Source organism: Emys orbicularis, chromosome 1 (genome assembly GCF_028017835.1).
Source record: "Emys orbicularis isolate rEmyOrb1 chromosome 1, rEmyOrb1.hap1, whole genome shotgun sequence".
Taxonomy (NCBI): Eukaryota; Metazoa; Chordata; order Testudines; family Emydidae; genus Emys; species Emys orbicularis.
Window position 1 is genome coordinate 150,913,893 of NC_088683.1, and position 13,100 is coordinate 150,926,992.

Genomic DNA, 13,100 nt, shown 5'->3' on the forward strand with positions numbered 1-13,100 from the left:
CCCCTCTGCTGCTGGGAGCCAGATCCCCGCTCCCTGCTGCCAGGAGTGTGGCTGGCCCCCTGGGCTCCTGGTGTGGAGCTCTGTGCCTGTAGTCTGGGTGGCTCCTGGGAGCCCAGGCAGCAGCCCAGCTGGGAGTGGGGAGCCAGGCAGGTGCAGCCTGGCTGGGAGTAGGGAGCAGGGGAGCCTGGCAGGCACCGCCCAGCTCTGAGTGGGGAACAGGGCGAGCGTAGCCTGGCTGGGAGCAGGGAGCTTGGGGGCAGCCAGGCTCTAGCTGGAGCCCTCCACTCCCAACCCAGCTTTTTTTGTCAATTTCATGGCTCTAGCATGCAGCCATGAAATTGATAAGAATGACAGCCAACAGTAAGGCAGTGTCTACACAGACACTGTGTCACCCTAACTGGACTGACATAAGCCCCATGCCTCTCGTGGAGGTCGAGTTATGATGTTGGTGTAGTAGGGCACTTACATCAGCAGGAGCAAGGTTGTAGTGTGTACAGTGTCAAAATTAGGTCAATGTAAGCTGCCTTACATTGACCTAAGTCTGTAGTGTAGACCAAGCCATAATGAGACTAGCAATCAAACTGCAAGAATTGCAACAGGGCTTTTCCCCACTTACCTCTCTGTGAATCCCTGTTCCTGTCATTCACCCGAGGGGCCCAAGTAACTTCCCGGGCACACTGCCCTGAACCAGGGTCAGAAACTTCTCTGACATCATCATAACCATCTCCTAGGACATCTCCAGGCAAGGCATCGCCCTCTGAAACAGAGACAGGAATTAATGGTAATCAGGGCCGGTGCAAGGAAGTTTCGCGCCCTAGGCGAAACTTCCACCTTGCGCCACCCCCCACCCCCAGCTAACCCCGCCCCCCGTCCCCCCGTGGCAGCTAACCACGCCCACCCCGCCCACCAGAGGAGCCCCCCCCGTGGCAGCTAACCCCACCCGGGGAGCCTGCCCTAGCTCACCTCTGCTCCACCTCCTCCGCTGAGCACGCCGGCGCCGCTCTAATTCTCCTTCCCTCCCAGGCTTGCGGCGCCAATTGGAGGAGAATTAGAGCAGGGGCTGTGTGCTCAGCGGAGGAGGCAGAGTGGAGGTGATCTGGGGCGGGGAGTGGTTCCCCTGTGCGCCCCCCCGTTACTGCAGGCGGCCCTCCCCGCGCCACCCTGCCCCAGCTCACCTCCACTCCACCTCCTCGCCTGAGCGGGCTTTTAGGCACCCTCAACCACTAGGCGCCCTAGGCGGCCGCCTAGTTCGCCTAGTGGTTGCACCGGCCCTGATGGTAATGAGAAGAGACCTTCCACTGAATAGAGAAATAAATTATACACCAGGTAAGAAGGGCCCTGAGGTACTAACACTCCCACAATGGTAAGAGATCAAAAGTCCCCTTCTCCCCCCGCAACCTCAGTGTCAGAGAAATTTTATACAGGTCACATTTATCTGATACATTTTAAGGACTTGATGTGTCTGTAAATTGCTGGACAGAACCTAAAGCAGAAACCCAGGTGGGGATGTGGGAGATCTGGAAAGAGGTGGCTGGGGGTATGGTCTATGTCAGAGGAAGATTTCTTCACTGTAATTTGTTGTTATACTAATTATATATCAATTAGTAATTAGTAACAGATAAATGACACTTTAATTTGTTCTGTTTATCACCCACTTCCTAAATTTTCAATTATGGTTAAAATCTTGTTTTGTTCCATTTCCCTGAACTAGTCTGGCCCATAAACCACCCTCAATCTGCAGTCTCTGGAAGCTGCGCCACCAGTTCAGGACAAGATATGGGTCTGTGTGTGAAATCTGTACATCCCTTCACCTATCACAGTGCATGTAAAACTCACGTCTAGATCAGTGGACTCAGCACAGGCAGGAATGGTGGAAAGGGACCGTTACTGCAGATCAGAGGGCTGTGCTCAGAGAGATTGTCCCCTAATATTGTGAGTAACGCTAGTGCATATGAAAGTGAGGGCCAGGGATCAGTGACTAGAATCAGGCAGCATGGGCAGGGGGAGAACAAGCTTCTTCTAGAGTCACGGGGGTGAAAAACCTTCTTCTAGAGTCACACTGGTTGGCTAATGTGCCTCTATTCTGACCTGCAGCACCACATGCTTTGTTATTTCTTGCTCCTCTCAGTGCATCTCTGGACTAAACCAGTGCACACAGCCATGCTTTATGGGAGAAGAGTGTGTCAAACAGCTGCTTGCAGAAGGCTTGATCCTGTGAAGTGCTGAGCACTCTGAGCTCCTATTGATCGCAGCAGGACTGAAGATGCTCAGCACCTTACAAGAGCAAACCCATAAGGCACAATTTTTGTCTCTACAAAGACAATATTATTAGCTTTTTCCTGGGCTAACACTGCTCCCAGAAGGCAGATTCACTCCTCACCTTGGTCGTCTGGAGTCTGGGGGTCATCATTCAATGCAGGCTCCTCCACGTTATCATAATCCAGCTGAGACCCCCCAGGGGAAGCTCCCTCTGGAACAGCGAACACAACACTCAGCTCCCTCTGAACACACCCGGTTCCTGAGCAGGTTTCTAGTTCCCCATTAAGTGCCTGTTGCATTGGAGTCCAGGCTATTTATCCTGGCGTTTGTAGGAGAAGTCACAGGGTGATCAAGGAGAAAAGGGAAAGTCATGGACATTCTGTAAACTAGGAGTGGTGTCACTGTGACAGGTTCCCCCAAGGGTGCCACCTGGAACTGGGGTACCACTGAGCCCTCTGACTCACCTGCCTGGGCTCCGTCTCACACTGTTGCTGTGACAAGCTGCAGACCCACTCCCAGTCCTACACTTCCACCAGCATTCACACAGGTAGGGACACACCCAGCTGCAGTTACATGCAGGCTCTCTGACCAGCCACTGTATGAACCAACTGTGACGGTACCTCCCATAAGGCTTTATGGAAATATGCTTAGAATCTGTTTTATGCTACATATGCCATAAAGGTTATGATCTACTGAATGTATTAATCCGATTTGTATTCATGTATCATTTTTGTATTTGAAGTTATGAATGTTATGAATGTTGGCTGTGTACTGGCTTGGTTTCTAAATAACCTTAGTAGCGCATTTGGTCAGTTCCTGGAGAAAGGAATGTTGAAATGAAGTACCTAATCCAGAAACACTTAAAGGACAATGGATCTTGGAATGCTCCAATCCAATAAGAAGTCTACTTGAGGACAATGGATGCTACCTGTAAAAACTATGAATCATGCATGGACATGTGACTTGCCCAGGTGACTCCTAAACTCCATCTTGGAGCTGGACTTTGCATAGGATTGAGGAGGGGGTCTCCACCCACAAGAGAAAGTCTATTTAAACCCTGGGGAGACCCCTCCATTTTGTCTTCAGCTGGCTAAAGAGAGGAGCCATCATGAAGAACCCCCTAGCTCCCACCTGAGCTGGAACAAGAGCTGTACCAGGGGAAAGAATTGTGCCCAGGCCTGGAAGGGGTCCAGTCTGAGAAAAAACTTACTGAAGCATCTCTGAGGGTGAGATTATCTGTATTCAGTTTGATTAGACATAGATTTGCACATTTTATTTTATTTTGCTTGGTGACTTACTTAGTTCTGTCTGTTACTACTTGGAACCACTTAAATCCTACTTTCTGTATTTAATAAAATCACTTTTTACTTATTAATTAACTCAAGTATGTATTAATTCCTGGGGGAGCAAACAACTGTGCATATCTCTCTAGCAGTGTTATAGAGGGAGAACAATTTATGAGTTTACACTGCATAAGCTTTATACAGGGTAAAACGGATTTATTTGGGTTTAGACCCCATTGGGAGTTGGGCATCTGGGTGTTAAAGACAAGAACACTTCTGTGAGCTGCTTTCAGGTAAACCTGCAGCTTTTGGGGCAAGTAATTCAGACCCTGGGTCTTTGTTGGAGCAAACAGGAGTGTGTGGCTCAGCAAGACAGGGTGCTGGAGTCCCGAGCTGGCAGGGAAGGCAGAGGTAGAAGTAGTCTTGGCACATCGGGTGCAGCTCCCAAGGGGGTTTCTGTGATCCAACCCGTCACAGAAACAATAGAGAGGCTACAGCCAAAACAACTGCCAGCATCCCAGTCTATGACCCCAGAGCTGTATCGTCCTGCCCTGGTCAAAACCAGCTAAGATTTCCAAGCACTTCATTCCAACTCACTCATTTAGATAAAGAAAAAACAAGTTTACTAACTAGAAAAGATAGATTTTAAGTGATTATACGTGATAACAAACAGATCAAATCAGATTACCTAGCAAATAAACAAAAATGCAAACTAAGCTTAACATACTAGAACAGGGGTAGGCAATCTATGGCATGCGTGTCAAAGGCGGCACGCAAGCTGATTTTCAGTGGCACTCACACTGCCCGGGTCCTGGCTACCGGTCTGGGGGGCTCTGCATTTTAATTTAATTTTAAATGAAGCTTCTTAAACATTTTAAAAACCTTATTTACTTTACATACAACAATAGTTTAGTTATATATTATAGACTTATAGAAAGAGACCTTCTAAAAATGTTAAAATGTATTACTGGCACGCGAAACCTTAAATTAGAGTGAATAAATGAAGACTCGCCACACTGCTTCTGAAAGGTTGCCGACCCCTGTACTAGAAGGATAGGATTTGACTTAACAATCTCTCATCCTGACTGATGATAAAGGCAGGCTTGCAGACTCTCAAGGTACAAGCTGCACTTGCTTTACAGCTAGGAATCCCCAGGTTTTCATACACAGGCTAGAAATCCCTTTAGCATGGGTCCAGCTCTTCCCCCGGTTCAGTCTTTTGTTCCTTTAGGAGTCTTCTTGTGTCGGGAGTGAAGAACCATGGATGATGTCACTTCTTGCCTTCTATAGATTTAGCATATGGCAGGAGCCATATGTTTTAATCTTGGTTCCCAGGCCAGTTTGTGGAAAAATACTGACATCCCAAAATGGAGTCCAGTGTCATGTGGCATAGTCACATGCCCTTTCATATCTTTCTGAGTCACAGCAGCCATTACTAACAGGCTGTCTGGAGCGTTCTCGGGAAGTTTAAGCCATTCCACAGCCTATTGTCTTTGTTGATGAGCCATTGGCACTGTCTGTCTTCTTCACTGTAGTACCTGAAAGGCTGGCTGTAGGTGTGTTCCAGAGTAAGCCCAATACAGATCCATAGTCAATATTTATAACTTCAGATACAAAAATGATACATGCATACAAATAGGATAATCATATTCAGCAAATCATAACTTTTCCAATGACACCTTACATGACCTGTCTTGTACAAAATTCATCATAATTATGCCATAATCATATTATAGTAATATCACTATGAAGAATAGGGGGTGCAATGTCACAGCAACCTTTAATTTCTCATAAATAATTTGAGGCCCATCCCCACTGAATCCAAGAGCAATGTTGTCAAGCCCTTCCATAGGATCTGGATCTGTGTTGGTGCTGAGCTAATACTGGACACACTGACAGTAGCTGCTGCACCAGAACTGACCTTTGTGAATCCAACTGAATTATATAAACATGGTGTAAAGTCTCTTAGTTTATATGGGCTAGATTGTGATTTGGGCTTGTGTTCATGCCATGGAAGCAGGTGGGTAAGACCATGGGCACAGATTAGGGTTTTGTTTAATACTCAGTGCCAGGTATGAAATTCAGATTCTTCTATTGCAAGCAAATATTCCTGGGCCCCATTTCTGGCAGGTCCTCCCGCGGGGGAGGGTACCATGAACTGCACACAGGAAGGGACAGAATTTGATCACATATTTCCATCACAGGGTTCATCAGAAATATTTGAAAGTCTGGTTAAAGCTGATCCCATCAGAAGGGATACAATCAGTGCTGGGCCATGAAATCGAGTGAAGGGAAATGATGGCCTTTACAGAAAATGCAGTGGAAATTAAATTCTCCACCCAGATTTGAGTCTTTTTCTTTGTATGCCACCTTACCCCATTACCTCGTTCTGATCCAGAATCGTTTCCCCCCTCACTGTCCCCGGTGTAATACTGCAGCTTCGTCATTGAATCCTCTGCATAGGAGACTGGAGAGACAACAAATGAGATGTTATCACAGTGAGAGCAGCTAAACTGACTGCTGGCTGATGCACCCAGGTCCTAGAGCAGGATTTACAGCATCCATATATTCCAGGCATAGCCAAACCATGGCTCTTCTACAGTTAAAGTGCAGCTCGTGGAGAAACTATGGTCTAACACAAGTTGTGGCTAAAATTAATATTAACACCAATTTTTTAAAAAGGCTATACAAATTGGTGAAAGAATTTCAAAATTGGTTTTCTCTCCTACTGAGTGAACCCAATAGTGAGAGAGTGAGATTGATAGAAAGAGAAGCTCTCACTCATATGTGCATTATATCAGGAAATTGCATCATTCTGTATTCAAAAGTTGTGCTGTGTGGACCTCGGGTGCTCGTGATCTCCCTGCATTCCACAGAATACAGGCAGTGTTTACTGTTCATATGTCACATTTGAATAGTTTTAGATTTAAGTTTTAACTCTACGTTAATTTCGTGGATAACAATGACATCTTCAGATTGTAAGAAGCACAAGTATGAAGAAGAAAAACAAAGTTTTAAGTCAGAATGGGAGGAAGATTTTGATTCACTGTTAAAGGTGGCAAACCCCTGGGTCTTATCTGCAATGCATCGAAGCGAGCAACTTCAAAAGTCATTATGAAACGAATCACAATAAATTTTCATCTAAATACCCTTCTGAATCAGAATTAAGGAAAAACAAAATAGCCACATTAAAAATACACCTAAACAGTCGACAGACACTACTTTCAGCGTTCAGTAAAGAAATTGACACAACGACCAAAGCTAGTTTTGTTATGGCATGGAATAGCACACATGCTCATTTGTGTGAACCCCTGTATAGTGCAAATGATTGGTTAGTGTTTTTGCATAGCTATGTTTTAAGTAAAATAATTAGTTAAGGCATAGATAAGAGAAATCCTTATTTTAACTACATAATGAGGGTCAAAAGACAAGCTTGTTGGAACTTAACTCTAGAATACAGGTCAAGACCTTTTAACCCTGCAGGACCAGACGGTGCAGAAGCCAGAGCACAGACGACATGACCGTGAGTGACCATCAGGAGACGTCTGTCTGTTTTATTGGGACTGGTGAGCATAAGATGTATGTGTGTATTCTGTTGATTTGTTGCTAATTGTTAATAAATTCTTGTACATGTTTAAGGATATTCACTGTGTTCTGAATCCATCCAGAATGGGTGTTAGCCCTGAGCCCATGGAAGGATAAAGTTGGGTCCCTTATGCCCTGAGTACCCATGAGGATGGGGGGAGCCCTATATTACGCCCTGAGTACCCATGAGGGACGGTAGGGGCGGAGTCATAAATTGTACAGGTAACACCACTTCTTAAAGCAAATACTCCCTCTCCCCCTGTCATGAATATATGGGGAAAGGTAGCAACCTTTATGTATGCAGTAGCATAAAATCCCTCCTTGACAGCTGTACTGGACTGCCTTATCTGTAAAGGGTTAAGCAGTTCAAATAACCTAGTTGGCACCTGACCAGAAGGATCAATAAGGAAAGAAGATACTTTCAAATCTGGGGGGGAAGGATTTGTCTGTTGTTCTGTATGTTGTTCCCTCTCCAGACGGAGGGAGAAGACAAGCAGGTACAATATCTCCTGAAATATATACCTGGAATAATCCATCTAAAACCACAGAAACTGTGAGTAGGGCAAGGAGATGTGTTAGGTTATTTCTTGTTTTGGCTTGTGAATTTCACTATGCTACAGAGGTAGTTTCATTCCTGTTTTTGTAACTGTGAAGCTGAGCCCAGAGGGGAATCCTCTGTGTTTTAAATCTTTTTATTACCCTGTAAAGTTACCTTCCATCCTGATTTTACAGGTGTGATTCTTTTACTTTTTTCTTTATAATAAAGTTCTTCTTTTAAGAACCTGATTGATTTCAAGGTCCTAAGACAAAGGGTCTGGTTGAGCTCATGTTGCTAAGGCAACTGGTTGGTATTTTAGTCTCAAGCCTCCCCAGGAAAGGGGGTGAAGGGGCTTGGAGGGATATATGGCGGCAGGATAGGGATTCCAAGTGACCCTTCCCTGAATTTTTGTGTAAATCACTTGGTTGTGGCAGCAATATACCGTCCAAGGACAAGGAAAGAAATGTGTGCCTTGGAGAAGTTTTAACCTAAGCTGGTAGAACATAAGCTTAGGGGGTCTTTCATGCAGGTCCCCACATCTGTACCCCAGAGTTCAGAGTGGGGGGGGAACCCTGACACTCCCACCTTGTTGAAAGATTAGGCCCCTCCCCTCCCAGGATCACAGCCTGTGACCAACTGGATGCACTTACCATGCTCAAGAGAGCCTCACAATGTCCTAAACTGAGGGCTGGTCCACACTACCCGCCTGATTCGGCGGGTAGAGATCGATCTTCTGGGATCGATTTATCGCGTCTCATCTGGACGCGATAGATCGATCCCAGAAGCGCTCCCCCGTCGACTGCAGAACTCCTGCTCGCCGAGAGGAGGAAGCGCTGTCGACGGGGGAGCCTGCCTGCGCCGCGTGGACCCGAAGTAAGTAAATTTAGTTCGATCTAGGAAACGTCGACTTCAGCTACGCTATTCTCGTAGCTGAAGTTGCGTTTCCTAGATCGATCCCCCGCCCCAGTGTGGACCTGCCCTGAGAGTAGCATGTTCCCAACTGATTGATATTGAGTCAAAATGGCACAAAGGTTGGCCCCATGACTCAAAGTTACCCACATCTCCTGGGCTGATCTCTCTGATCCCAGGGCAGGAGGGAGCCAATCCAGCAGACCAGAGGCTGCGGTGGGAGGGGGGCACAGAACATCTCCTGCTCCAGCAGTTTTCAAATGATGCTATAGCCTGGGCCCAGAGACAGTCACTTTGCTGACTCACAATTAGTTATACTCCAAGGCTACAAGATGGGCAGACGGGACTAGCTGTCCTGAGAATGGGGTCTAGCAGAGTCTGCTGGGGAGGGGGCTCACCTGACCAGATGCGGATTACTGTTTTGTGGGGCTCTGGGCCAGAGCTACTTCTATCAGTAGTCCCCTGCCCCTGGCGCTCCTGCCAAGAAGCAGGGTCAGGTTGTGGGGGCTTCCCCCTCTCCCTGGCAGGAGTGCCGAGCAGGCATACGGGGTGAGGCATGCCCTGCACCCTGATCCCATTCCCTGGCAGGAGAGGCAGGCAGAGCAGGTCGGGGTGTGGGAGCACCGATTTTTCCAGGGCCCCCCAATTGTCCGGGGACCCTGGGCACAGGCCCCGTTGGTCAGGCCCGGCTTTAAGCCGATTCGGCCGATTCCCCAGAATGGGGCCCCGCGCCTAAGAGGGCCCTGCAACGTCCGGGGCTGCCGGCAGAGCGGGGAAAAAAAAAAAAAAAAAAAAGCCACATCCTGCTTCTCCCCCCTCCCTCCAGCGCTTGCGCCGCCATACAGCTGATCAGCGCAAGCCTGGGAGGGAGGGGTGAGGAGGAGGAATGCGGGCGTGCTTGGGGAAGACGCAAGGCCAGGGTGGGGATTTGGGGAGGGATCCAATGGGTCAGGGAGGGGGCGGGTCTGGGGGTGGGGCCAGGGCCGGGATTTGGGGAGGGATCCAATGGGTCAGGGAAGGGGTGGGGCTGGGGGTGGGGCCAGGGCAGGGATTTAGGGAGGGATCCAATGGGGCAGGGAGGGGGCGGAGTCGGGCCGGGGCCGGGGCGGAGTTGGGGTGGGGGGGCGTGAGACAATTTGCGTCCCGGCGTGGGGCCCCGGCACCTGCTAAAGCCGCCCCTGCCGTTGGTCCAATGGCTAATCCATCACTGCACCTACATGAGTTCAGTAACTGGCCCACAGCAGTCCAGGGTTCACAGATCTGGTGGCTGAAGATATCTAGCTGTGGGTCATGGCCTCAAGATGGAAAGTTCAGTAGGAATGAGACACACATACCTGAGTGACCCAATATCTGCTTCTCTCCCATCAGGTTATAATCAATCTCCTCATACACGGGATCTGAGGGTCTTGTGGCACCTGAAAAAAAAGGACAGTGTTTGCAGAGGGTCATAGAAACTATAGATAGGAAACCCTATTAGATCATCCAGCCCTGCGCCCTGGGTCCAGTCCAGGATCGATCCCTACAGCACATTCCCAATGCTCTGTCCATTCTACATTTGAATGTGCCAGGTGACAGAGATCATGTCCCTTTCCACAACAACCCTTGATGATGGTTCCCATGGGCTAGTTTCCTGTCACAAGTCTCTCCTCATATTTAGCCTAAAATTTCCCATTGTACATTAATCTCATTAATCTTAGTTATTCTCCCTGGTATCACCTGAAATAATTCCTCTCCCAAACTGATGTTTACAGCTATGAGCAAAATAGCACTTACATATATATATATATATATACTTAGTACTTCTACACATGCTGCCTAGGGACTGTGTGGGCATTAACTAGCGAATGTTTTTGCACTTTTTAAAAAATGAAAAGTGCCAAATATTGGAATTGTCTTTGATTTTTTGGCAATTATCACCCAAGCTCTTTTCCAGCATTTCTTCTTCCTCGAACTCTCCCTCCTACTGAGTGTCTCTGTTCAGTGTCCTCCCTCACATGCACTTTCTTGTACTTTCCCAAATGTGATCTCTATTTTTCGCCAATATTTACAGTCTCTCTAATCCCCTATTTATTATTTCTTTGTCACCACTGCTCTCAAATGCACCCAGGTTAGTATCATCTGAAAGTGTTATTGCTCTCCTGGTTACTTCTACAGCCAGATCATCAATGACAATATTAAATAAGACAAGACTTAGCACAGACCTGAGGTCCCCTCACAGCTCTGCCAATGCCCACAGCTCTTCACAGTTGCAGCTCCCCCTGCTATTGCAGAGACATTTCAGACAGTGACACTAATCAGGACCTACCTCTGTGCTGTGCCCTGGCCCTTTGCACCTGCACACCCAGAATGATTAACAGCAGGCAGAGAAGGACCCCCAGGATAATGCAGATGACAACAGGCACCGTGACTCTCCCACTGTCGGTCAGAGGGCGGCGTGGGGGAGCTGGATGGAAATGAACATGCAACAGGGAGAGATTATTCTGTGAGAGTCAGGGGCGCCCAGAGGAGCTCACCAGTGTCTGATTGAACCACCTAGGAAGCAGGGTAATGGGCTGGGACACAGTCTGTGCACCATGGGGGCAGCTCACAGGCTGCTATTTAAATCATGGCCCTGGTGGCTAGAACAAATAGACAGGAATTGTCCTGCTCAGCATGGCCTGCAGCTCCCACCCGGGTGACATTCACCCTTAGATTTCACACTCTGTGTAAAGAAGCTCATTCGCTCAGGCTGGAGGTTCCAGCTCACCCCCTGTGAGCCTGGCACTAGGTAAATTTAACCCTTGATTGGAAGAGAATGTGTTACCTGTTGTAGCAGGTGAAGCTGTTGTTTCTGTCACACCTGCAAGGGGAAAAGGAAGGAGAGTTGGAGTGTGGAGTGAGGGGGTGGTGACATGCTGTTACATGATTGTTCCTCTGAGTCCCCATGTGCCTCTGCACATCACCTACATTTCAACCATGATATCTTCCTCAGAGCAGCCCAGGCTTAGTGGCTTAGCCTGTGCTGGATAAAGGAAGTGACATGGTCTGATGCCATAGCACAATAGAATAAAAAAAAGTCCCAACACATCCCATCCATTAAGGAAAAAGGAGGCCTGGTCTGTGGGCAGGAATGGGGACCCAGCTGCTGTGATGCTTGCTCCCTCTTAAAAACTATATAACAAAGCAGAAACATCTCCTGTCACTCACCCGAGCAATTCACAGCAGCATCTTCCTTATGATCACAGTTACTCTCACCCCATGGCATGGCAGGACAGTCCCAGAGAGATGACTCTGTCCCTCTGCAGTTCACCTTCTCCACCCAGATGGGACCAGTCCCCTCGCCAAATGCAGCCTCGCCCGGGGCAGATACAGCAGATCCACAGCCCAGTTGTTTACACACAACGTTAGCATCTGCCATGTCCCAGCAGTCATCACAAACTGTTCCCCAGGAGCCACGGTACCAAACCTCCACTCTGCCCGAGCATCTGTCCTCTCCTCCCACAACACGTAACTTCTCCTGGCCTGGAAATGCAGAAACCTCACATGTTACTGGGACAGCTGGGAATGTCCTTAGGGACTGAGGAGGAGAGACAGAGAGGCAGAGATACCTGTGCAGCTTGTAGAGTTCAGGCATTCAGCAAATGGATTCTGAGATGGTTTCCCTTTCCTACCTGTGGAGATAAAACGCTGAGGTGAATGGACTGGGCGCATGTGTGCTGCAGCACTTTATAAATTGGCCAAAAGCTAAAATCTGGTAATTTAGATAATTAGCTCTTATGGTGTTTCTCTGGATTTTGAAGTCTTTGATCAGTTCCCAGCTGGCATGCATGTGTCTTTATGTAACTGGCAGGACAGTATATCTAAGGGTTTGTCTACACTTGAAATGCTACAATGGCACAGCTGCAACACTTCAGGTAATAACAAAATGGTTTTTAAGTACATCAGAAGCAGGAAGCCTGCTAAACAACCAGTGAGCCCCTGGATGATCGAGATACAAAAGAAGCACTTAAAGACAATAAAGTCATTGCGGAGAAACTAAATGAATTCTTTGCTTCAGTCTTCACGACTGAGGATGTTAGGGAGATTTCCCAACCTGAGCCGTCCTTTGTGGGTGACAAATCTGAGGAATTGTTACAGATTGAAGTGTCACTAGAGGAGGTTTTGGAATTAATTGATAAACTTAACAGTAACAAGTCACCGGGACCAGATGGCATTCACCCAAGAGTTCTGAAAGAACTCAAATGTGAAATTGCGGAATTATTAACTATGGTTTGTAACCTGTCCTTTAAATCAGCTTCTGTACCCAATGACTGGAAGATAGCTAATGTAACGCCAATATTTAAAAAGGGCTCTAGAGGTGATCCTGGCAATTACAGACTGGTAAGTCTAACATCAGTACCGGGCAAATTAGTTGAAACAATAGTAAAGAATAAAATTGTCAGACACATAGAAGAACATAAATTGTTGGGAAAAGTCAACATGGTTTCTGTAAAGGGAAATCATGTCTTACTAATCTATTAGAGTTCTTTGAAGGGGTCAACAAACAT

At 47.4% G+C, this 13,100-nt stretch overlaps 1 protein-coding gene across 1 annotated transcript in view; it reads right to left on the bottom strand.

The window, feature by feature from the left end:
• Window positions 1-13,100, bottom strand: part of CD163L1 (CD163 molecule like 1) — a 40,801-nt gene that overhangs the window by 3,141 nt on the left and 24,560 nt on the right. The window contains exons 7-14 of the mRNA XM_065408724.1: window positions 12,162-12,224; window positions 11,761-12,075; window positions 11,378-11,413; window positions 10,880-11,017; window positions 9,909-9,989; window positions 5,926-6,009; window positions 2,381-2,470; window positions 617-757 (exon numbers count right to left, since the gene is read on the bottom strand). Of these exons, the coding sequence (XP_065264796.1) occupies window positions 617-757; window positions 2,381-2,470; window positions 5,926-6,009; window positions 9,909-9,989; window positions 10,880-11,017; window positions 11,378-11,413; window positions 11,761-12,075; window positions 12,162-12,224 (948 nt within the window). The remainder of the gene's footprint in view (window positions 1-616; window positions 758-2,380; window positions 2,471-5,925; window positions 6,010-9,908; window positions 9,990-10,879; window positions 11,018-11,377; window positions 11,414-11,760; window positions 12,076-12,161; window positions 12,225-13,100) is intronic.